This window comes from Gymnoscopelus braueri (genome assembly GCF_963280865.1).
Source record: "Gymnoscopelus braueri genome assembly, chromosome: 7".
Taxonomy (NCBI): domain Eukaryota; kingdom Metazoa; phylum Chordata; class Actinopteri; order Myctophiformes; family Myctophidae; genus Gymnoscopelus; species Gymnoscopelus braueri.
This window is the reverse complement of record NC_137608.1, coordinates 11,750,572-11,776,130: the sequence shown is the minus strand read 5'-3', so window position 1 is coordinate 11,776,130 and position 25,559 is coordinate 11,750,572. Positions and strand designations below refer to the sequence as shown.

At 40.8% G+C, this 25,559-nt stretch overlaps 1 protein-coding gene across 2 annotated transcripts in view; it reads left to right on the top strand.

Annotated features, from left to right (window-relative positions):
* adam9a (ADAM metallopeptidase domain 9a) overlaps window positions 1-25,559 on the top strand; it is a 49,816-nt gene continuing 24,257 nt past the window's right edge. For both annotated transcript variants that reach the window (XM_080434332.1, XM_080434331.1), the window contains exons 1-6: window positions 1-515; window positions 10,818-10,924; window positions 17,390-17,448; window positions 17,702-17,780; window positions 19,721-19,797; window positions 23,219-23,441. In XM_080434332.1, coding sequence (XP_080290458.1) covers window positions 425-515; window positions 10,818-10,924; window positions 17,390-17,448; window positions 17,702-17,780; window positions 19,721-19,797; window positions 23,219-23,441 — 636 coding nt within the window. In that variant the 5' untranslated portion in view covers window positions 1-424. The remainder of the gene's footprint in view (window positions 516-10,817; window positions 10,925-17,389; window positions 17,449-17,701; window positions 17,781-19,720; window positions 19,798-23,218; window positions 23,442-25,559) is intronic.

Here is a 25,559-nt window from a genome sequence, read left to right as displayed (position 1 = left end):
GATTGATACATTCTATCCAGTGGAGATCTTGATGAGCTGCTCCAAATTGATTCTCCGAAGCCCTGATCGTGTTTGTTTAAGTTTTTAAACGGTAGATTCTTCAAGGACCGAGTGGATTCTGAAACCAGACAGTTGATAAAAAAAAAAACGTTATTGTAGCCTCTACTGTAAATAGTGAATAATAGTTGTGAGCAGAATGATGGCACGGCCAAAGAAAAAAGCAGTTGTGTGGTTTTAACATCAGTTTCACATCATCATCATCAGAAGGAGAAGAAGGAAGGAAACGCCTGGATATAAAAGAAGAAGAGAGAGAAGATACATCGTTAATGCTGTTGCTTTGATCATTTCACTTTGTGTGTGTGTGTCCCGCACCGATCGGCCCGACAGACAGAGGGTTGTTGACATACATTTTTCCATTTAGAAGATGGAGGTGACATTCCTGCTGTCCCAGTACTGCTGGGTCCAGTTCCTCTGCTGTGTGTGTGTGGTGCTGCTGGACACTGGAGTCACACCAGGTGAGGACTCACTCACCTGATACACAATAACACTTTGAACTTTCACACCTTTCTTTTTAGTGTGTATTGTTATGGAATCAGTTGTTATAGTTATAATAGGCTATAGTTGTTGTAGTAGTAGTGGTGGTGGTGGTAGATGTCTGGAATAACGACACGACACTCACTTGCTGACTCATTTTAAGGTGACTGTCTGTACTTCATACCATGAATGGGTTTTTTTTTTTTAGAGCAAAAGGAGTCCTTGGGTTTATGCGATGCTCTGCATGTGTAGACAGAGTATTTTGCCAGGGTCTGTATGTCTGTTTGTTGGCTTGAGCATTGGCTTTCAAAGTGGGGTACGGGGACCCCCAGGGGTCCTTGGGGGTGGGGTCCCTGACACAAAACATTTTCAAATGGGGGTCCACGGCCAAATACTTATTAATTAGGGGGTCCTTGACATGAAAAGGTTTGAGATCCAATGGTCTAGTCTAGAGACTGTTTTAGCCTTTAGCCAGGATATCTGTCTGTCTGTCTGTCTGTTTGTAGTCTGCATACTGTTATAGCCAGACTGTTTTAGCCAGTCTTTATGTCTGTCTGTCTGTCTGTCTGTCTGTCTGTCTGTCTGTCTGTATGTCTGTCGTCTGTAGTCTACAGACTAGTTTTAACTAGGGGTCAGACTGTTTTGCACGATGGGATAGGATACACTGTATGAGCCTGTGTGTGGCAGACTACTAGACTGTAACATGAGCTCTCACTGTTGGAGTGTGCTGAAACGTAAAAACAAAGTAATCCTATTAGAACCTGAGCTTATATAGCAACAAATACAACATGCATATTTCACCAACATGGATGCCCCATCTGTATACATACATTCATACTGTACATTCATTATAACTACACTTCACAGTCACCAGTCTCCACAGGCTTTGATTTAACAGACCAGTAATTCTCAAATGGCTTCATACTTGGGAGACCAATTTAGTGTTGGTGAAGTGAAGCTGAACTGACCCAATATAATTTATTAAACTATTATATTAATCTATTAGATAGTTATTTGTGTCAAAGCCCTGAGCCTGAACACCCCGGCGCAACACAGAAAAGGCCAGTCCGCACCAATGCAACTCCTTGCAACAAAACCCTTTTAAGGCCAGGCTGGGTAATATATAGAAATGTATAATCATCTATCATTGTAATTGTGTAACTGGATTTTTTTTGTACATTTATGAATCGTGATCATTTTGTTGTCTAAATTAATAATAATAACACAGTAATAACACATCATTCTTATAGAACACTTACTTGCTACATGCCCAAAGAACCAACAACGCCATAAGGCAATTACTAAGTCCAATTTCTATCATATTTGAGAATGCCAGCTGAAAATGACAGTCCTAGTTTGTCAGTCCAATTAAACTAGACCATTTAACATGTGATGTGATTGATCACACTTTAACAGATGTTGTGATATTTATACATAATCAGAAGATAGTTTTCTGGTTATTGTGATGAGGACACACCAGTCAGAGGTGCATTGGGAAATGTTGTGCTATGTTGTTGATAAAGGTTCATAGAGAGGTCGATCTCATGCTTGACACTGGGTGAAATGATTATGACAGAGACAAAGTAAACACTCCTAGAGTAGTAAGTTAAATAACTACTGTCCTTTTCTGATATTCTTTCTATTCTGGTTATGTCACTTCCTCCGTGCATGATCTTTCTAGGATCAAAGGGATATTGTGTCCACTGATCTACGAGCTGATCCTGGCTTGTGCTCCTTAATATTGGTTGAAATGTCGCTGATCAGTCATGTGTCGCTTCTTTGGGGCTTGTTTTCATAGACTTGGCAACACTGTTCTGTTCACCCACCCCCCCTGGCAGAGTCAGACAATGTGTTAAAGTGAAGGGAATGTGATGAGAGTACCACAACTCAAGTCTCAACAAGTAGAGTCTCTGCACCGAGTGCACTGCTGCTCACAGTGCTCAGAAGAGCTTATATGAACAGGAAAAAAAACATCTATTGTTTAGGGACTTTTTATTTAGGGAGGCATGGGCAGCATACAGCCACGTTTTGGCAGAGCCTATACGCGAAGGAAGGCTCAGCCGAAACGCACATGCATGCTGACATTTCCATGCAGTGCTTGAGATCTTTCTGTTTATAAGACCAATGTGTTAAGCCCAATTAAGCCAGGCTACATAACCAAGAACACTGTAAGAACCTAAGATTTCAAATGACTCAACAGTCTCCTATAGTCCCTACTCAGAGACTGTACATGCTGCTTGATTTTGTAGGATAGTGTTCCAGGCGGTGGTAGCTGAGGATTGTGGGTATTTTCAGATGGCTGTGGCTAGCCTCCAGGTCACAATGAGGTTAAGAAGCTTAGCAACACTGGCTGCTAGGACTTTGTCCAGACAGCCGTCATCGCTGCCATCGCTGGTCCCTCCCTAGGCTGGATGAGAAACGAGGAGGGTTGGGCGAGAGGTTAAGGTTTGCTACACTTTCCTGTAAAAGACCTGCTAACTGCAGATAGGCTACGTCAACAAGGGGAAACCCTTGTTGACGGCCTAAGCCCCAGGAAGGGTAATAGGCGTAAGTAAGTAAGGACTTTGTACAGAAGCCACAATAATAACACCACAGTTACTGGTACAGAAGTCTACCTGTACAATATCTATCTTTATGACTAATTGAGTGTCAATCCATGTACCTTATCAGTCTCGTTCATTCAGCATGGTCAATGAGGGTTATCTATTAAAGCTGTAAGTGTACTAACAGGGTTTGTACACTTGGGTTGACATGGCATCATCTTGTTATAGCCTGGTTATAATAGAAATATGATTAAAATGTTTTGATATATTTGAAAATATACTTTGGAAACTGGAAATATATTATTATAGTAATGCAATTTTGTGAAAATATATATTTATTATGACACATTTCCTGTGTATTTTGAAACGTGGACTACACAACTAGTCTCCACTACTACAGTATACTGTATAATTGTATAATTGTAACATACACTAGACTGTATAACCAAAAGTCAGTGGACAACCGTTCTTATCAGTGTTTCTAATTAGTGCCCATTTAATGGCACTCTTAATGCTGCAGCTACAGTCAGTGACATTAGATAAATTCAATTTTATCACTGCAGCCTGCAGAAGTCCATTTCCTGTTTCATAATGACAATCCCCCGTGCCCCAACATGAAGTGTCTGACCTCACTAACGCTGTGGAAGACTACCGGTAAATGGAAGCAAATTTGCAGCAGCAATGGTCCTACCAGTGAAAAGACATCCCAGAAGTGGAGAGTGTTGCAAAAGGGCAAACCAACTCCACTTTAACGCGTTAATTCTTTCTATTCAGCCACACGACCATCAATTACTTAATGTAACTTCTATCCCGGATTTGAACCCGGTTTCCTGCGCAAGTGCAGAATTTATTTTTACCATTGGGGACACAGGGAGACAAAATACAACCACCCCAATTGTATAAGTTATATTGTATTAACATACTCTATCATACAGATTGGACAAAATTAAATTGTATTAATTAAAACTATTTTACGTAGTGAGGCTTTAATGACTTAAGCCTACATACACACTTCATCATACGACAAATAGGAAAACAATGCAGATCTACAAGATCACAATCGTCACATCACGACAGGCTGTGAGTTTTCTTTCACTGCCAGACTTATTTCTGGCTGCGTGCACCCACTGCCAGCGATTTTTCTATTTTCTTACCTTTTGAAGTAGTCACAGAATATTCATCTCCAGTATGATCAATCCCCTGATAGTTGGTAATCACAGGGTGTTTCACTGTGCTTCCGCGGGAAAAAATAGTTAAGAGAACTCTAAATGATGTCCTTGTAACCACAGTACCACAGCTAGTGTGTAGTTATGTTGGTAAATGTATTCTTAAATGATCTGTACCTTTTTGACCTGTAACCTAGGGGCCAAGAGTTACTACCATGTGTTGTTGTCAATACAGATTGCTAGAGTGCTAAAATAGCGTATGGCTCAGTATATAAACTGAGGTCAGACCTGATGTGCGCTGGGTCAGACAGGACACATGTTGTACACGTAAGTCTACCTCATTGTACTCAAGTACTAAATCTCTCACACTTTGAAATCCGAGTTGTTGTCTCTGCCTCGTTTGTGTGCTTATGTTTTCTGAGTGCCTCAATACAGAACCACTTTGACATCTTTCAGTGGGTTCACCAAAATAATTCTTACATCGTCAGCATGGTTCCAAGTTCCTAGTTTCCTAGTGTCGTGGAATTCTGGATCAATCAGCAATCGATGAGGCACATAGGAGTCGAGACAATATTCTAGTTGGTGATGATTATGCTTTATGTTACATGATATCATGGTCAGAAGTACATTAACACTGTCAGTGGTACGGTAGTTCTGCCTCGAGCACAGGGTAGAGATCATAGTTATACTGTAGCTGCTTCAAGGACAAACTGAACCATAACAAGATAGGCTGTACCAAAACAATAGCTATTAGGCCAATATCATAATGTATTGTAGAAGTATTATAAGTGATGGTAACATCTGAAGATTCGATATAAGCAGCCATATAATTTCTTCCATACTAGTTAAGCAATTTTGTAATATATTTCTCAAGACAAATTCTATGAAAACTAAACTATGGTTTCTCCTTGTTCACAACAGAACTTTGTTCTCACATCTTTAATGTTTATTTACTGGAACTGTAGGGTTTTTATTGGGTCGGTGTGGTTCTTACTGGGACAGAAGTGGTTTTTACTGCACCAATAGTGGTCTTTACTGGGTTGGTGTGTGGTTCTTACTGGGGCAGCAGTGGTTTTTACTGCACCAATAGTTGTTGTTACTGGGACAGAAGTGGCTTTTACTGGAACAGTAGTGTTTTTACTGGATCCGTAGTGGGTTTTAACTGGGTCAGGAGTGGTTTGTCAGGCAATTCTGTGGTTGGCAACAAACACATGAATAAACAGAAAGAACATGATAATGAGATCAGGTGAGGTCTGTGGTTGTGATAAATGTCAGGTGTCAGTTTAGATCCACCAGTTTGAGGGCAACTGAGAGGGAGAGACAGACAGTAGGACAGCGGAGGGGAGACAGTGCAGGAGAGACAGATACAGTAGTAGGGCAGCTGAGAGGGAGACAGCGTAGGAGAGACAGACAGTAGGACAGCTGAGAGGGAGCTAGTGTAAGAGAGACAGACAGTAGGACAGCTGAGAGGAAGACTCTCGAATACATTTATTGACCAACAAGCCTGGAAAATCACCATTGATCTCATTAGATACAGTACAAAAAACATCTCATCACATCACAACAATTGTACAACAATTAATACGACATACATGAGATTTCTTGCACTAGGTAGTAGGAACAAAACATACCCTATGCCTGATTTATACTTAGTTGTGTGCCGGTGTCTCGTACGGAAAATAACAGATCTAGAAGCTCAAAATGTGTCGTACTGTCTGTGACGTGTGGATTTTCTATATTCGGTGCGTGACACGATGAGCAACCAAGTATAACTATTTATAGATCTTTCTGTTTGTCAGGGGTACTCTCTGTAGCATTAGCCTGGTAAACCCTCCCTCCGGAAATCTAATTTCTATTTGATTCCTGGAGTGAGTCTGGCATGAACCGCCTCTCTGCAATATTGGCTGTGTATGCCAAACGGACGCGCCTATCAGCGTCGTCGCACATCGTTCTGTGATTGACAGCGACAGTTGGCCAATCAGGTGGCGAGTTCGAGTGAGCCCAAAACACGAACGGCAGCCATCTTTTTCTGTGGGCAGTTTTCTCCGCTATTTTTTTACTTCAAAAAGCTCTCTAACTTCTATTTTGAGGCACGGAATTTACTTATAAGATATCGTTTGGATAGAATTGAGTTGTTTAACTTCATATATGTGGTCAATTAATCATGACAAAGCCTATTTAAAAAAAAAAAAATAGAGAACCGGTAGGGGCGGGCAGTGACACCATTGTACCCGAAAAAGGCAACCCATTTTGGGTATGGCTGTCTCAAAAGTCCCGTCGCGTCACATTAAGACTGGTGAACTGCTGATTGGCTGAAGGGGAAAAATTATCATTGGCTGAAGGGGTTGTCAGTCAACGGTATTACTCCCGCCCAACTCCAGCACAGCCAATATTGCAGACAGGCGGATCAGGCCAGACTCACTCCTGAAATGAAATGGAATTGAGATTTCCGGAGGGAGGGTTTACCAGGCTACTGTAGCATCACCCTGAGGGGAGCAGCTCAAACTCTCAAAAGTCTTTGGTGGCACCAATATGGACAAAGCTTTCCTCCACACAGCGGTACTGTGAAGGTCGTCCGATTCCTTTTTTTTTATTTTAAGATATCTTTGGGGGCTTTTCTGCCTTTTATTTGGATAGTACAGTGGAGAGAGACAGGAAACGGGGAGAGAGACGGGGAGTGACACGCAGCAAAGGTCGTCGGGGCTCGGGAACCGTAACCGCGACTCGCTGTCATGCTGCATTAGATCAAATGATGTGGTGTGTGCGCCTTATGATGTGGTATGCGCCATAACCCATTCGATCCGGGAACGCATACTGTGTCATTTTAGATTTTTATCTCTAACCATTATTTTATACTTTGGGCTATTCAAAAATAGCAGATCTACAAGCTCATAGCGCTTTTCTTTAAAAATCGTAACAATTTGTGCAAATCTTTGAATATATGTTTTTTAAAGCAAACATTTTAAACTCAAATCTTTGCTAAATCCTAACTTTTTTTTAAAAAATACGGTAGCACTTTACAATAATGACCCGTTATAAAGCATTTATAAACGTTTATAAGCAGTTTGTAGACTATTAACAAATCATTAACAACCTGTTTGTTGACATTCGTAAATGATTACTAAAACCTTTATAACTACAGTTACAAATCATTTATAAAGTATTAGTAAGTAGTGAACTATTCATGAATAAGCCATTTATATACATTTGTAAATGATTATTAAATCATTTGTAACGACCCATTCTAAAGCATTTATAAACGTTTATAAGCAGTTTGTAGACTATTAACAAATCATTAACAACCTGTTTATTGACATTTGTAAATGATTACTAAAACATTTATAACTACAGTTACAAATCATCTATAAAGGTATTAGTAAGTAGTAAACTATTCATGAATAAGCCATGTATAATACATCTGTAAATGATTATTAAATCATTTGTAACTGATGTTACATAATATATACAAGCTATTGGTAGCTTGTTCATGTTTAACATATGCTTTGTTAAACATTCCTAAAGTATCTATAAATCCTTAGTACATGTTATTATGTGCCCTATAGTAAAGTGAAGACAGTTAATCATTTACAACTGTCTGTTAATGTATTTGTTCATGTTTAACATATGCTTTGTAAAACATTCCTAAAATATCTATAAATCCTTTGTACATGTTATTATGTGCCCTACAGTAAAGTGAAGACAGTTCATCATTTATGACTGTCTGTTAATGTGGACTTTCTCCTTACCTGTTGCAAACTACCTGGCTTTCATGAATGCAGATACCAAACAATTACTAGAATTATCTTTCATGTTTAATATATGATTCGTAAGACATTCGTAAAGAGTATGTAAACCATTTGCAGACGCTATCATGGGCCTGAGCCTAGTTGCTTCTTTTGGACTCATAGACCTGTCCGCTTGTTTCTTTTGCAAAATCTGGCAACACACTGATTACCTGCATTACACCTGCAGTAGCCTACTAGGGAGGAAGTGAACAGTGATGCAGTTGCAGACTGGACAGAAATATGTCTAATTCATGTTTGTTTTAACTGTCTTGTTGCAGGTGATCGAGTAACATAAAATGGCTAATCTTACACACATGAAGTAGCATTATGACCAGGGGGTATTTTGATGGTGGCTGTTTGTATCCACAATGTTTGTTTTGATGTGTAGGCTAGTAATGTCCTCCATGCTTAGCAGTTTAGCTTAGCAGCTAAAGCTAACTTGCACTGGGAGGTGGTGACTGCAGAGGCTCCTAGCTGCTACTCTGTGATTCTGTTGTGATGAATTTCTTTGTTTAAATGTTAGTGTGTGTGCTGTGGCCAAGAGTTGCTACATTCTATATCTTAATGAATTGTTTTATACTTTTATACTCTATAACGTTACTTCTGCCACTTTTTGATGTCACATGTTTTACTAATCATTGTTAAACATGAAATAATAATGCATAGTCTTCACTTTACAACAAGGCCCATGATAACGTTTAAAAATGGTCAACATACTCTTTACGAATGTCTTACGAATCATATATTAAACGTGAAAGATAATTCTAGTAATTGTTTGGTGTCTGCATTCATGAAAGCCAGGTAGTTTGCAACAGGTAAGGAGAAAGTCACATTAACAGACAGTTGTAAATGATGAACTGTCTTCACTTTACTATAGGGCACATAATAACATGTACTAAGGATTTATAGATATTTTAGGAATGTTTTACAAAGCATATGTTAAACATGAACAAACACATTAACAGACAGTTGTAAATGATGAACTGTCTTCACTTTACTATAGGGCACATAATAACATGTACTAAGGATTTATAGATACTTTAGGAATGTTTTACAAAGCATATGTTAAACATGAACAAACACATTAACAGACAGTTGTAAATGATGAACTGTCTTCACTTTACTATAGGGCACATAATAACATGTACTAAGGATTTATAGATACTTTAGGAATGTTTTACAAAGCATATGTTAAACATGAACAAACACATTAACAGACAGTTGTAAATGATGAACTGTCTTCACTTTACTAGAGGGCACATAATAACATGTACTAAGGATTTATAGATACTTTAGGAATGTTTAACAAAGCATATGTTAAACATGAACAAGCTACCAATAGCTTGTATATATTATGTAACATCAGTTACAAATGATTTAATAATCATTTACAGATGTATAATACATGGCTTATTCATGAATAGTTTTACTACTTACTAATACTTTTATAGATGATTTGTAACCGTAGTTATAAAGGTTTTAGTAATCATTTACAAATGTCAATACACAGGTTGTTAATGATTTGTTAATAGTCTACAAACTGCTTATAAACGTTTATAAATGCTTTAGAATGGGTCGTTACAAATGATTTAATAATCATTTACAGATGTATATAAATGGCTTATTCATGAATAGTTCTCTACTTACTAATACTTTATAAATGATGTGTAACTGTAGTTATAAAGGTTTTAGTAATCATTTACGAATGTCAACAAACAGGTTGTTAATGATTTGTTAATAGTCTACAAACTGCTTATAAACATTTATAAATGCTTTATAACGGGTCATTATTGTAAAGTGCTACCAAAAATGCTTATGTTGCTATAATATCAGTGGTTCTCAAACCTTTTCATGTCAAGGACCACCCAAAATGATATGTATTTGGCCGTGGACCCCCCCCCCCATCTCAAAATATTTTGTTCCAGGGACCCCCACCAGAAGCAAAGCTTTGAGTTAAAAATGTATATATATATTCAAAGATTTGCACACATTTTCACGATTTGTTTTCAAAACAAAATCTACGACCATCCCGACCACCTTTGCTTCGTGTCACACTTTGTTTACTATCAAATAAAGACAGAAAAAGACAAAGATAATTATAAAAATATTCTATCAGCCTGACAGTCATAACCTTTTTCCAAAAGGTTATGACTGAACCCAAACCCTGTCAATTTCCTAATGAAAAGTCTTTGACCAGCTTTCTTAATCAACACTGTCTGTGAAACTCAATTTGTCATCCATATTTGTCTGTGTCCTTGGAAAGGCAGACAGCAGAAAATCTGAGTTGGAAACGGTGTAGGAGAGACAGACAGTAGGAAAGCTGAGAGGGAGACCGTGTAGGAGAGACAGACGGGAGACAGTGTAGGAGAGACAGACAGTAGGAAAGCTGTGAGGGAGACCGTGTAGGAGAGACAGAGACGTTAGGAGAGCTGAGAGAGAGACAGTGTAGTAGGGACAGACAGTAGGACAGCTCAGAGAGGGACAAGGCATCAGTGGTGTCTCTGAAAAAAGCTATTTAAGCGTCAGAATGTTTGGAACATTGTGTGGCTTGTGGGTGAACGGGTCCAATACAGTTCAGTGACCATGGAGCAAAATAATCGTTTAAAATCTGTGTTCACGTTCACTCTCCCATTGGAATTAATAGACTCCCACCTAACTTCGATCTCCTAAAAAGGCGGCCGCCTACGTCACGCAGATACTGGAAGTAAACTGGAGACGGCAGGTCTTTTTTTTTGTCTTGGTTTTTACATTGACAATGTGACAGACCGTGCGTGTGTCTTCTTCTCTAGGGTCCGCCTCCAAGCAGACGGCACACCTCTCTTCCTATCAGCTGGTCGTACCACGGCCAATAGGAAACAAGCTGAGGAGGGATGTCGGCAGCACACCACCCAATCAGGTACCAGATCCCTCTCCTCTCCTCTCCTCTCCTCTCCTCTCCTCTCCTCTCCTCTCCTCTCCTCTCCTCTCCTCTCCTCTCCTCTCCCCTCCTCTCCCTCCATTATACAACACATGTGTGTCACGTCAGGTCACATGACTATATCTGGCTCACTGCCACTTCCTGTGTGCGCCCCCTTTGAACCTTTGACCACAGGAAGAGAAAGCTAAGCACAATAACGGCTGACCGATCCAATTTTCTTCCTCTCTGCTGGACCTGACACGACCTTTGGCAGCAGTATACACACTTCTGCCCTGCGGTGCTGTTTATATACCAGGCTGTGCGTGTGTGTGTGTGTGTGTGTGTGTGTGTGTGCGTGCGAGCGTGCATGCGTGTGTGTGTGTGTGTGTGTGTTGGGGGTGGGGTCGCTGTCGAGGCAGAACACACACAGAGACACACACTCAACAACTCTTCCTGAACCCAGACTGGCATTATTAGAGAGAGAGCAGCAGAGCTGTGGATTTGTAAATGTTGAAGAACCCACTCAATATAACAAACAACAGTTTTAGGATCATTAAGACTTACGGCGTTGGGGTGGCGCAGTGGTAAAGTCCCTGCCCACCACCACAGAGGTTGTGGGTTCGAATCCACCGTGGTGCAAACGGCTTTATCGGGCGTCTATGCGAACACAATTGTCACCAATATTACACCAATATATTGGTCATTGCATGTAATACTACAGGCTGGGGGCGGCACGTGTCAGTAGGGAGTGTTGGGCGGGAGGAGTAGGACGAAGACCCTACGTCCTCCCGGTGGGGACTCCTCACTGGTAGGTGAGTCAGCAGGATACAACACAGAAATGTGTGTGGGGAGGAATGAATTTGCATAATGACTAAATTGGGGAGAAAAAGGGGCTAAAAAATTATTGTCTACTCTAAATTTAGAAATAAATAAATCTCAGTCACAACTTATAATTTGTCAGCAAACTAAGCTGTCACTGTGGTCTGGAGAGGGAGGGTTTGGAGGCAGGGACGCTCAATTAGCATCTTTGGTTTCTTTGGCTATTTCCCCAGAGTTTCGGCCCCCTAAAACCAGCATGGCATTGTTTACTCTGTTTACTATTGCTGTCTCTTGCAGCCAATTCTGTCAACCAGAATTGGTCTGCAATACCAGACTGAACACAGTGTCGTTGTCAGCGGACAACAAGAGACATGCTTGTTTTGGGAACTATACTGACATCTTTGACTGATTCAGAAATGATGCAATCCACGTAATGACGCAAAGTTAAGTTTCACAGAACAGCAAACGTGATTCACGGCACTATCATCTGCCGTAACCGTTTCTACTTTGCACAGTGCAGCCAGAGGAGGAACAGCCGGTGTTGTTTCGTTATCTCGATATTTGTTTATTTAGATCACATGATCTGCAAGCGAAGCTTTCTGCTGTGGTCTGTCTGAAAGAAAACTGCTAGGATCAGTAAATGATGCCACCACCATATCACACAGACCTTTATGTGTAGCCGACAGAAGCACTTAATTATGGATGACGTGACAGGCTGATGCCTGCGACTTGTCTACTGCAGGGGAATATGTGGGGAATGTGAACGACTCTTTAGTTTATTAGGAAAATAATTTTTTGACTAAAGAGAAACTGTCTCTCCGATGCACATTTTGCAGAGGCTTGCCAAGCAGAGTTGGCAAGCCACGGTGGACGGAATAGGTTATCACCCGTTTTGAAATTGCACAAAATACTTGATAATGACATGCACATTAGGCTAGTGTGTACACACTGACCACTTCATTCATTTTCGCTGATGATGTCCATTGGCTTAAAACTTAATACACATTTTGGCTTAATACATGATGTACGATATACATTATGACATTTTTGGTGCTTATGTTTGCAATTACAGTTCCTTTTAATGCACATTTACCATATAAAAATGTCCAAACAGCAAGTTTGTTTCCTGAGGGGTAGATTACATATGGCTGGGGAGTGGGGGAGTGGTTGGGGTGGAGTTAACTGCCTATTGTTCCCACCCACTACCTGCCTGTGAAAAGTGTGCAACGCCTCAAGAATTTAAAGGGATTTTCTTGACTTAAGGTGTACTGTGGCATGTACCAACATTCAAATAAGTATAGCTTTTTGAACTATTTTTTGATTTCAATGTATGACACATCATTTGAAAGTTTACAATCTGCACTTCTTCAATCAAAAGAAAAAAACAAAAACAAAGGAATAATTACCGTAACCCATTAAAACCAGGAAGCATCTGTGTCATTTTAGAATTTAACCACTTTAACCACATTTTATACTTTGGCTATTCATAAATAGCAGATATACAAGCTCATAGCGCGTCACTTCGTGCTGCGCTATGAGCTTGTACATTTACAATTTAAAAAAATCATGAACATTTGTGCAAATCTTTTAATATATATATATATATATATTTTAACACAAACAATCTTTGCTTCTGGGGGGTCCCTGGAACAATATATTGAGATGGGGGTCCGCGGCCAAATACTTATCATTTTGGGGGTCCTTGACATGAAAAGGCTTGAGCACCACTGATATAGCAACATATGTATGTTAGGATTTAGAAGACATTAGAATCAGGTCTTAATGGGTTAACCTTACTGGGGACCAACACACTAGCTGCTGTCACAAATGTACTTGTGGCTTTTGCTATGTGGTCAAGAAGACAAAAAGGGAATGAGGATGAGAGGTCTCCTGTAGACAGTCAGTTTTTCTATGGAGTTTGTAGGCTACGGTTCACTGGTATTGAGGCTGTTGGGCCACTGGAGATTGGGGGAGTAAACTTCTCCAAAAAGAAGCCTATTAGATTACAGACTGTGTATTTGTTTATTTAATTTGTTTATTTACTGAGTATTGGAGAGTACGTGCTGAATATTGCGACATACTCAACTGAAAACCACCTTAGCTAACCACATACATACTGTATTGTTCTTTCCTATCTTGTCTATCATTGTGTTCCAAATCTCATCACCCGAGTGACAGGAAGAAGCGTTGTGCACTTGAGACTAGACACTTCATTCCAAAGAAAACATCTGGTGGCCTTTTTGCCTGCCTCTGCTATATCGAAATGACTGGAGCCTAAATCCAGTCATTTCGATGGCGTGGGTTTCGTATCCCATTGCTGTCACCAAATTGAGTTCAAATTCTGTCACTCAGTCTGAAGATGATGTAGATGAGAGGAGTGGAGACCAAAACCAAGCTGATACCATTTTACAGTAGCAAAGGATAACGATGCATCGTGGAACAAACTGAAGTCAGACAACAAAGATGCTTGAGTTCATTGAAGGAAGTCACAGAGTATTTATATGTTACAGGTACACATGTTCATATAAGAGTTGCACAATATAACAGTGGCCGTCACATGGGTCTGACAATAGGTACATGAAATATAGCAGAAGCAGGCAAAGAGACCACCAGATGATTCCATCTGAGCACAGTTACAAGTAGGCTCCAAATAATAAAGGAAATAATAAAGGAACATTATCATAGGTCCAGTATTTCTAATAAATAAATAAAGTGCACAACAAGCTCTCTAACTGGTACTGCTTTCCATTGCGTTGGAATCAACGTATGAGAGGTTACTATCTCACATTAAAAATGGCATAAGGGAGGACCGGCCGGTGGATGTTCTGTACATCATGGATTGAGAGTACATGATGCCTGTACCTTTGTTTCTGAGCTATTTATCCTATTCCAGGAAGCACAACAGAAAGGGAGAAGAGAAAACACACACATGCACGCGTGCGACTCCTCCGTACTAGCATTGTTTAGTCTTAGAGAGGGCAAGAGAGTTGAGGAGGAATTTTTATAATTATAAGACCGGTCCATGTCCAATCTTTAGCCAGAGGTGGACAGTAACGGAGTAAATTTACTTGAGTACTGTACTTAAGTACATATTCTGAGGATCTGTACTTTACCTGAGTATTAGATTTCTTTGATATTTATTACTCTTACTCGAGTACATTTTCAAGACAAATATTTTACTTTTACTCAAGTGAATTTCAAGGAAGGCTGAAAAGTACAAGTTACTTTTAAGTTTGCTGGTTGTTGTTTTTCCCCCTAAAATGCAATGGGCCACATGTTGTGTGTCCAATATTGCCTTGTTTAAAAAAAGAGAATCCAGCAAACAGCCCAAACAAAGTAGTCCATTGAAGTAGATAGGGACAACTCCTGTTGTCGAGGTAAGCACAACATTTTAGATCCCTTTAGAGCAGGGGTTTTCAACAGGTGGTCCGTGGACCACTTGTGGTCCCTGAAGGTATTGCATGTGGTCTCTGACCATGATGCAATATGTATTTTTCTTCTTGTTCCATGGAACAGTGCATATTATCGACCTGGTGACCTATGATGACATGTCAATGTTGTCAGTTTCTGGGAAGTCGGAGGTCAAGAAATTCCACAGAAAAGGGAGTTAGAATCTCAAGAAGGGGAAGTGTACCGGATTGCCTGATGGAGTCATCATTATTAGGAAATGTGGCCATATAATTGCATGTGTCTGTGTAGTCCATGGACCACTGGTTGAGAAACAGTGCGATGTATCATGGAATGCATGCATACAGCAGCAAGTGTTAGCAAAGCACTAATCTTAGCTCTAATCTCACCCAACACAACAGTGGTCCCCAGGTTGATTCTTAATCAGGGTGGTGGTCCCTGGTTCACAATCAGTTGAAAACCCCTGCTTTAGAGAGACAGTTTAAAACTATAAATCTCACTGGAGTTTAGGCTAGCACTAGTATTTAGCACATAGCAGTGACATATGTACTTTTTTGCCTTGAATATTCTTGAAAGGCAAAGAGTGACATGCTTTGTTTTTTGCCTTGAAAACAATGCATGCGCCTTGAATGGGGAAACGTTTTTATTTTATTAGGACTCACAAAATGTCCCTGGGCTGGGACCCATTCAAATGAAAACTCCTGGGTCCTGACACTGCACTAACTACATTGAAAACCTAACATCACTGCTACTGCTTAGATGAGTTATTTTGTTGCATTGGCATTGCTGAGGGTTTAGACATGTTTTAGTTTGTTCAAGACAGTATATTTAAATGTAATATTTTGTGGTTATTTGGTTATTCTGTGCTGCACCACTAGGCTATAAAGATATTAATTTAGATTACTCGTTTGAACCAATGCTGCACTAATTTGACTTGTGATTTTAAAAAGCCATATAAAAAATTACAGCAATTCATTGATGTGAAAAATAAGAAATGTACTTTTACTTTTACTTGTACTTGTACTTAAGTATTTTTAAAAGCATTTACTCTTGAATACTTAAGTACATTTAAAAGCAAGGACTTTTTTACTCTTACTTGAGTAATATTTTGACTGAGCTACTTTTACTTGTAGTGGAGTAAATTTAACCAGGAGTGCTCTGTACTCTTAATCAAGTACTGGGGTCGAGTACTCTGTCCACCTCTGTCTTTAGCTATCGATAGTAAGTTACTATGTGTGCAGTGTGTGAATGAAGTCATTCATGATGTGGTGAAGTTTCACTGTACAATACAGATTGGCTGCTTGTGTTCATGACATGTCATAGTGTGGTTAAACTAGGAAAATAGGAAATAGTGATCTGTATATATATTTCACCTACAACAACAAAAGTGTTTCACAAAAACATTGTTGCTGTAATTATTATTATTATTTTTTACATGCATAGATTTTCAACTACATCCCAATTTTCTTGCTCTTCATAACTTTCACCTTTACTTCACCAGGCTCTAAAGGCTTTTGTGGCTCAGAGGGGCTCCTGTTTTGTATGTTTTGTTTTCTGTTTTGTCATGTACTGTATATAGCATCATGAGCTGTGATTAATCTACTTTTGAGGGGACAAACACAAACACACACGCACACAGAGACAGACTGACATAAATACATACAAACTCTGTTCTAGAAGAAAATTTAAAAAATAAGAAATAATGAGAATCATTAAATAAACATTCCCATGTAGAGACAGCCTGCTCTGTCAGATGGGGGCGAGGGTGGCTGCTCTGGCCTCTTGGGTTTTGTAGTCTCCTGCTGACTTCCTGTACTCATTAGCCACTTTATCCAGCTATGTGTGTGTGTGTGTGTGTGTGTGTGTGTGTGTGTGTGTGTGTGTGTGTGTGTGTGTGTGTGTGTGTGTGTGTGTGTGTGTGTGTGTGTGTGTGTGTGTGTGTGTGTGTGTGTGTGTGTGTGTGTGTGTGTGTGTGTGTGTGTGTGTGTGTGTGTGTGTGTGTTGTAGGCTCCGCATCACCCATGTTTTACGAGTTGGAATAAAACATGGATATACCATGTTACCAACCATTATAGTACCAAATGAAACCAAAAGATTAGACCAAAATAAGCAAATAATGACACCTCTGGCAGAGGAGAACCATTTTGTAGATGCACAGTTGCTCTTGGTTTCTTTCTTTCTTTCTTTCACACTGAGGAACAGATGTGTGAATTTGTGTATTGCTCTCTGTCTCTCCAGGTGTCCTACAGTATACCTGTTGACGGGAAGGAACATGTGGTGCACCTACATAGGAATGAGTGAGTTTTACACTACACCAGCTGTTCTTCTCTCTCTCTCCTCCTCCCATCTCCTCTAATCTAATCTCCTTTTCTCTCATCTACTCTACATCTACTCTAGAATCAAGACGGTTTTATTTGTCAGTATATAAGCAGGGAAATGTTGTTGAGACTTGTTGTTTATCCTCCTCTCCTCTCCTCTCCTCTCCTCTCCTCTCCTCTCCTCTCCTCTCCTCTCCTCTCCTCTCCTCTCATCATTATCATGTATTTTCAGAATGTTGCTCCCCGATGACTTCGTTGTCTATTCCTACAATAAAGACGGAAAGCTGGTCACAACTAGACCACCTGTGCAGGTAACACACACACACACACACACACACACACACACACACACACACACACACACACACACACACACACACACACACACACACACACACACACACACACACTCACACACACACGTTCTTCTGGGCTCGGAGCCCATCCGAAAGCAGTTCTGAGCAACCAGGAAATAGCAGAGTGTGTTGGGGGGGGGGGGGGGGGGGGGTTAAGGGCCCAAGTGTATGAGGGGAAAGCAGGAAGTAAGCGTGTGTCTGTTCAAAAGAACTTTCCCACACAACGCACTGTGGGTGTGTGGGTGTGTGTGTGTGTGTGTGTGTGTGTGTGTGTGTGTGTGTGTGTGTGTGTGCGTGACTGCGTGTGTGTGTGAGAACATTATTATTTCCTTTCTCTCCTGTGATGACTCCTCCTTACAGCTCAGTGAGAGAGAAAGAGAGATGAGGTCATTTCTGGGAAGACATGGAAGTTATTTGGCATTGTTGGGAGCCAGCACGCAGACACACACACACACACACACACACACACACACACACACACACACACACACACACACACACACACACACACACACACACACACACACACACACACACACACATATACAGTGTCTCACACACACGGTCACACACACTCATGCAAATAGGAAGTGCTTCATAAGCTCCTATGGGAGTCATACGGGAAGTGTGTGCGGATGCTGTATTTTGTGTGTGTGTGTGTGTCTAATAGGGATGAGCCTTAGGCCTTTTAAAAAATAATAAAGGAAGTTGCACTAGGGCTGGGTGATATTGGGGAAAAATAACTAGAATAATGTCTTCCATTATGTTTAAACATCATAATATCTGTATGGACAATCACATGTTAAGATGCGCTAGTTGTTGATGCTCATCACATGCATTTCAGCTGCCATCTCCAAGTATTTTAGAATACAGATTAAGTAATAGTCTTATGGTGTTAATTTAGACAACAATCCTCAACTATCATCTCAATCACAAGTCATAATATTTAAAAACAAGATCCACCTGGATCTCAGATTTCATGTGGCCAGTCTCTGACGTCTATGACGTCAGTATATAAACAGAACTGGGCAAAGTTCACGCAAATTGGCCTTGTCAGACATCGGTTGACGTCAGTGTAAGTCATCGTTGTTTGGCAACAGTTTCTGCTGTGTGTGACATCTCTCTTGATCAGTGAGGGAGAGAAAGAGAGGGAGGGAGAGACGGTAAGAGATAGGGAAGAGGGGGAAGGAAAGAGGCTGAGGGAGAGAGAGAGGGAGGTTGTGACATCCAAGCAGAGTCTTATCACTATCAGTGATGGAGGGAGAGAGGGGAAGGTGAGGGAGGAAGGGGGAGAGAGAGCCTATTTCACCCTCGCAATAATGCTGCGATGTGGCCAATGCTGTCCGTGTGTGAGTGCATTCATTAAATTATCTTGTCTACCCCTAATTTCTCCCTGACTTGGAGGAGCTCGTTTTAGCACTAAAAGTGCTTTGTGAGTGAATTACTCTTGCGCCTACAGTTTATGAATTAGAACTGACACGACCATTACTTCTTAATGTAGCCCTAAATTGGCCCTAAATTGGCCACTAAACTATTTCCTTTTCCCCTATTGATATTATTCTAGTTTGGTATGTTTTTGGCCATCCATATAATTTACAATTTAGGCATTTAGCAGTCACTTTTATCCTATAGATTGACTTAAAAGGTGCAAGATTAGAGTAAAAGTCACTCGTGTCAACAAACGACAGGGTGATTTGTCAGCAGGATTTCAATTTACGACAGTGATCACGTAAATAGAGTGCAAGGAAGACAATCAAGCGTTACAAAGAAACTAGTATACTGGGTTTAACATCAAAGCTAGCATCTGTCTAAACAGCATGCTATCTAAAGAACATTCTTAGCATTTGTGGACAAGCAAGCAGTGTACAGTGTGTGTTTTTGTTTTTGTTTTTCAGAAGCACTGTCATTACCAGGGTTATGTTGAAGACATGCAGGACTCGTCTGTTGCAATGAGCATCTGTAACGGACTCAGGTATACTCAAGACACACGCGCACACGCACACGCACACGCACACGCACACGCACACACACACACACACACACACACACACACACACACACATGGGGCGGGCGTCGCTGGGTGAGTAGAGACGCCGTGTGGTAATCAGAAGGTCACCGGGTCCCCTAACTGCTCCCCCTCAAGCGTTCATCATAACCACCTGAGCAGCCATCACCTGGGTGAAGCTGAAACACATTTGACCCTGCTGGATTTTACATTCATGTAAAAGATATACACCAAATCAAATATGCCTCCACATTGCCTGCAAATATTGTATATCTGAACGGGCTTTTTCGCTTTCAATCTTTCTCTCATTTAATTGTCCACTTATCTCTCTCTGTCCTCCAGCTAACCTTTCTCTGTCTCTCTCTGTGTCCTCTCTCTGTCTCTCTCCAATCTCTGTCCTTACACTATCCTCTCTTTCTCTCTCTCCACTCTCTCTGTTCTTGCACTATCCTCTCTCTCTCTCTCTCTCTCTCTCTCTCTCTCTCTCTCTCTCTCTCTCTCTCTCTCTCTCTCTCTCTCTCTCTCTCTCTCTCTCTCTCTCTCTCTCTCTCTCTCTCTCTCTCTCTCTCTCTCTCTGTCCTCTGCCTGTCCTTTCTCTCTTTCACGCTGTGTGTCTCCACTCAAATTCAAATTAGCTTTATTGGCAGGACAATCACATGTGATTCGTTCTCTCTGTCCTGTCCTGTCCTCTCTTTCTTTTTCGCAACATCCACACTAATACGTTTTTGAGCGAACACAGGAGGGGGGCCTAGACTATTATAGAGGACACGTTGTGACTGATAAAACCTGATCGGTAAACAAACTTCGCTTGAGCTTATTTTTCTCTAAGTCTACTGTATACGCGCAGTGGTGGAAAAGTACATTGCAGTGTTAATACTGCAATGTAGAAATACTCCATTACAACAAGTATAAGTCCGGAATTAAAAATTGACTCGAGTAAAAGCACAAAAGTATTGGCATAAAAATGTACTTAAAGTACCAAAAGTAAAATAACTCATTATGCAGAATGTCCCATTTTACAAGTTTTTAAAAAGAAAACTTTAGAAAATAGCAGATCTACAAGCTCACAATGCGTCACATTGTAAGCTTGTAGATCGGCTATTTCCAGATGGCCAAAATATATGTAGGGCTGAAGTGGTTTTGTAATAATAATCAAAATCTAAGTAACTAGTAACTCAAGTTTTCAAATAATTGTAGTTGAGTAAAAGTACAATATTTGCCTCTGAGATGTAGTGGAGTAGAAAAGTACGGTACTTGAGTAAATGTACACCACTGTTTATAAGAAGGATAATAATTAATCATCAATTAACTTTGATTACAAAGAGCTTTTCAAAACACTCAGAGTCACAAAGTGTAGGATAAACGTCTCTAAACATCAATAAACACAAATATCATTTACTATAAGCTATACAAGGAAGTTATATAAAAGAGGCAATGAAAACAATGACAAGGCCTTGATATAAAAGCAGGTTTTCAGAAGTGATATTAAAAGATGGCACTGACTTTGCTAGGCTTACGTTCTCAGGCAGGGTGTTTAGTTCCAAAGCCTAGGTGGCTGGGCTGCAAAATCACAATCACCCCAGGTGATGACAGTCTCTCTTTCTATTTATAACTCATTATTCTTCTGGCAGATGGCACACACACACTCACACACTAATCACAATGTATCTTCATACTATTGAGTCATTTACACACAAATGCATCCCACGCACTCCTAGTGTGTGTGTGTGTGTGTGTGTGTGTGTGTGTGTGTGTGTGTGTGTGTGTGTGTGTGTGTGTGTGTGTGTGTGTGTGTGTGTGTGTGTGTGTGTGTGTGTGTGTGTGTGTGTGTGTGTGTGTGTGTGTGTGTGTGTGTGTGTGTGTGTGCGTGCGTGTGTGCGCTAGAATACAAGACACACACACACACACACCTAGATGCTCACGACACAAACAGATCCTTTTGTGAAATACAGTTGTGTTGTGGGTGAAGGCTGATCTTCAGCAGTCACACCTGGTCTGAGTCCAGACTAAATGGACTCTAGGACTGGAAGTAAATAATGTGTAAATCAGTCATCCACACACGCACACACACACACACACACACACACACACACACACACACACACTCAAGGGAGAGCCCTGTCATGACAACATTTCCATTATTCATTCATTCAACCTTTGTTTAAAATTCTCTGAGAGATCATTGAGGGAGACCCTCATTTACAATGATGCCGAGATGCATATAAATAACATAAGAACAACAAAGAAAGACAATATGTTGACAACAATCAGTTAGAACAGCTGCATGTGAAAGCAATCAGTTAAAACAGTTGCACGTGAAAGCAATCAGTTAAAACAGTTGCATGTTGACAGCAATCAGTTAAAACAGTTGCATGTTGACAGCAATCAGTTAAAACAGTTGCATACAGGTAAGGAACGGTTATTAAGTAAATTCCTAAAATGGCCAATAGATGCTAGAGTATTTAGTTTAAGATGTTGTTGCAAGAGGTTCCAAGAACCAGAGGGTAGGTACCCTCACAAAAAACATGCAGTAATCCTGGTCTCTATACCGCCTCCCCCTGGTCAGCCGGGGTGCCTGATGGAGGGGAAAGGAACTGGTTGGAATAACGTGTTCCTTCCACGCGCTACGTCCTGCCAGCTGTCAGGTGATAAGAAGCGGCTTGCTAGCTCCTCGTGCATTGAAGGAGGCATGAGCTCAGTTCTGGGCTCTCTCTAGGCTGGCAGAGGGAGAGTAGCGCCCAGGATTACATAGGCAATTGGCACTGGGTGGAAAAATGGGTTACAAAATCGTGGGATATATATATATTTTTTTAAAGAACCAGGTGCACCAATGCTGAAAGCTCTGGCTTGTAACATCTTGCCCCTTATATATATATAAATATGTTTGAACCAACAACATGACATGTGTCCCCGAGCGTGGTTCACTGGGTTTTGGGCAGTAATATTGTTTTTCATATTGTCAAACAGTCCCCAAACAATACTGGGCTGTAAGGTTGGTATTACCAGGTAATGCAAAAAAACTAAACAGAACAAACAACATTGCCGGGGTCTGGAGGGAGCCGTAATATAATCGCTGCCCAGAGCCATTGAGACAGCTCAGCTGTCAATGAGGGTTCAGAAACACTACTGTTGGTTTTGGTAATACATTATTATTTGGCAATACATTATTTTTATATTAATAGTATTTGTTTACATTATACACCATTCCATTTGGCCCGATGGATTGAGATCAGAGCCATCTCATTGGCTCTGATGTTGCTTTCTAGAAAAACATTACACTATGTGCTGTTTGCACTGCATCTCGTAGTGACAGTATTGATACTGTCAGGCCTAATTTGTCTCTCTCTTTACATCTCTCTCTCTCTCTTTCGCTGTCCGTCTCTATCAGAGGAGTGTTGCACTTCACCAATGACAGTTACGGTATTGAGCCTTCAGACTCCGCCCCCGACCAGCACCTGCTGTACCGCCTCCAGGATGTGACATCACAGCCCAGGGGGTGTGGCACGGCACACGCTGGCCACGGCCACGACCCCGCCAACGCCACGGAGCATGCTCAGTACGAGTCGGAAGACATCCCCCACAGACATCACACTGTCAGCCAGCATGTCCGGGTACAGACACACGCACGCACGCACGCACGCACGCACGCACGCACGCACGCACGCACGCACGCACGCACGCACGCACGCACGCACGCACGCACGCACGCACGCACGCACGCACGCACGCACGCACGCACGCACGCACGCACGCACGCACGCACTATAAGATGTTATGCATGTGCTCTATGGCTATCCTTGACTAAAGACATTATTAGTTGAATAATTGTGATAGGAATGTATTAACCAATCCATTAGTTGAATAATTGTCATAGAAATGTATTAACCAATCCATTAGTTGATTTAATCAACAAATTTGCAGACAGTTATGCACAGACCAGTCTATTCAGGTTAACTGACCATTGTAATGTGAATTTTACAATGGCTACTGCAAATATTGAAACGAATAGACTGATGGAAGTAAAGGGTTAAATCTAGAGTTTTCAAGAGATTTGTATTTGTCAGTTTTGGCCAACAAATGCAGACTCAGAGCAAACTTATAAACGCATTAATAAGAACAAACAAACGCATTGCCAAGACAACGTTATTTTCGGCAGTTCTCTTCAATTGAATTGAATTGCATGAGAAAAAGGTTTACATTGCTAAAGCAAGTGTCAAAATATAGTAAAAGCAATTTAATTAAAACTGGGGAAAGTATGTACAGTTGGAGGGGGTACAGCATAGTGTTAAACAGAGCTATATTGCAACGTTATACATGTTATAAATCGGTACAGATAGAGATGCAGTGCAGGAAACTCAATGGTTAGTAGTCCTTAGGGTGGTGGTTGTATTCCATTGGGTTAGGGTTAGGGTCTTTTATCAACAGTTCACACATCTTGCTGCTGTGTTCGCACATTGTTGTGTTTCTACCAGTAGGTTTGGGAGTTTTTTGTCGTTGGTCATGTTTTCAAACTCACTGTGGGGGTACATCCAAGATTTTCTAACTAGCTGAACATCACTACAGACAGAGACACCAATGCTAACATCATGAGTCAGACTCGTTAGACTGCGCTCGTGATTTATCTTGTGTAATTTCCATAATATGCCCACAGTGTACCACCGACAGGTTGTGATTGAGGAAGTTATGAGAAAACAAAGCTCTATAATCGCTTATCTGAGGGAGTACAAATACAACCAGATGGCAATTAATTCATGGAGAGAGAGATAGCACACATGATGTGACCACTGTGTTCTGGTGCCAGAAATGATGAAATCTCAGAGACAAAGCAAGTCGGATAACATGAGATAAGACCTTTCATTGATCCTGCGGGGGATTCGGAAGCACAGCAGTTAAGATACAGGGCAAGAAAAGGTACTGTAGATACAGCAAGGTAAAAGACATCACATTCAACGCAACACTATCAATAATTGACAAAACATACAATATACAACACACACCCCCAGCAGTGCTTGCATAGTGCAAGACAAAGGAAAATACAAGATAACGCATAGTAAGCATGTCGGATAGTGAGATTGGGAGCTCGGATCCATGGCAAAATCACAGATTCAGCAGGGTATACCAGTGGTTCTCAACCTGTGGGTCAGGACCCCCAGGGGGGTCCTCACATGATTTTGGGGGGTCCCCAGATGACAGTGAAGTGACAATTTAAGGACTTTTAAAACCTTTTTAATACCTCAAGAAAAGAAAAAAGACTGTTACTGCATCAAAAGTAATCAACAAACTATAGTATAAAAACTGGCCAAACATTGGCCAAATTGTCAAATAATATAAATAGACGATCAACAAGCTCACAACGCCTCGCAACGCGAGGCGTTGTGAGCTTGTTGATCTGTTATTTTCACAATATTTATCTGTGGAACCGAGTCAAACAAAATGTAATGCCCCAACTCCTACATCCCAAGTCCTTTAGGGTGGGGGGGTCACGGCCTGAAAAGGTTGAGAACCACTGATATATGGAGCTGAGATCCATGGTAAAATCACAGTTCCAGCAGGGTATACAATGGGCAGGGTCTAATGTTCAGAACTCAGCAGAGCTGCAGTGAGTATAAGACAGTTTATAAAACAGAGAACTTTGTTCTTTTCAGGAAAGACCTGCTGAACCGAAGTTGAAAAAATATCATTTGTAGAATGCGGCAAGCTTAACCACTTTGAACCCTAACATCCCTAAC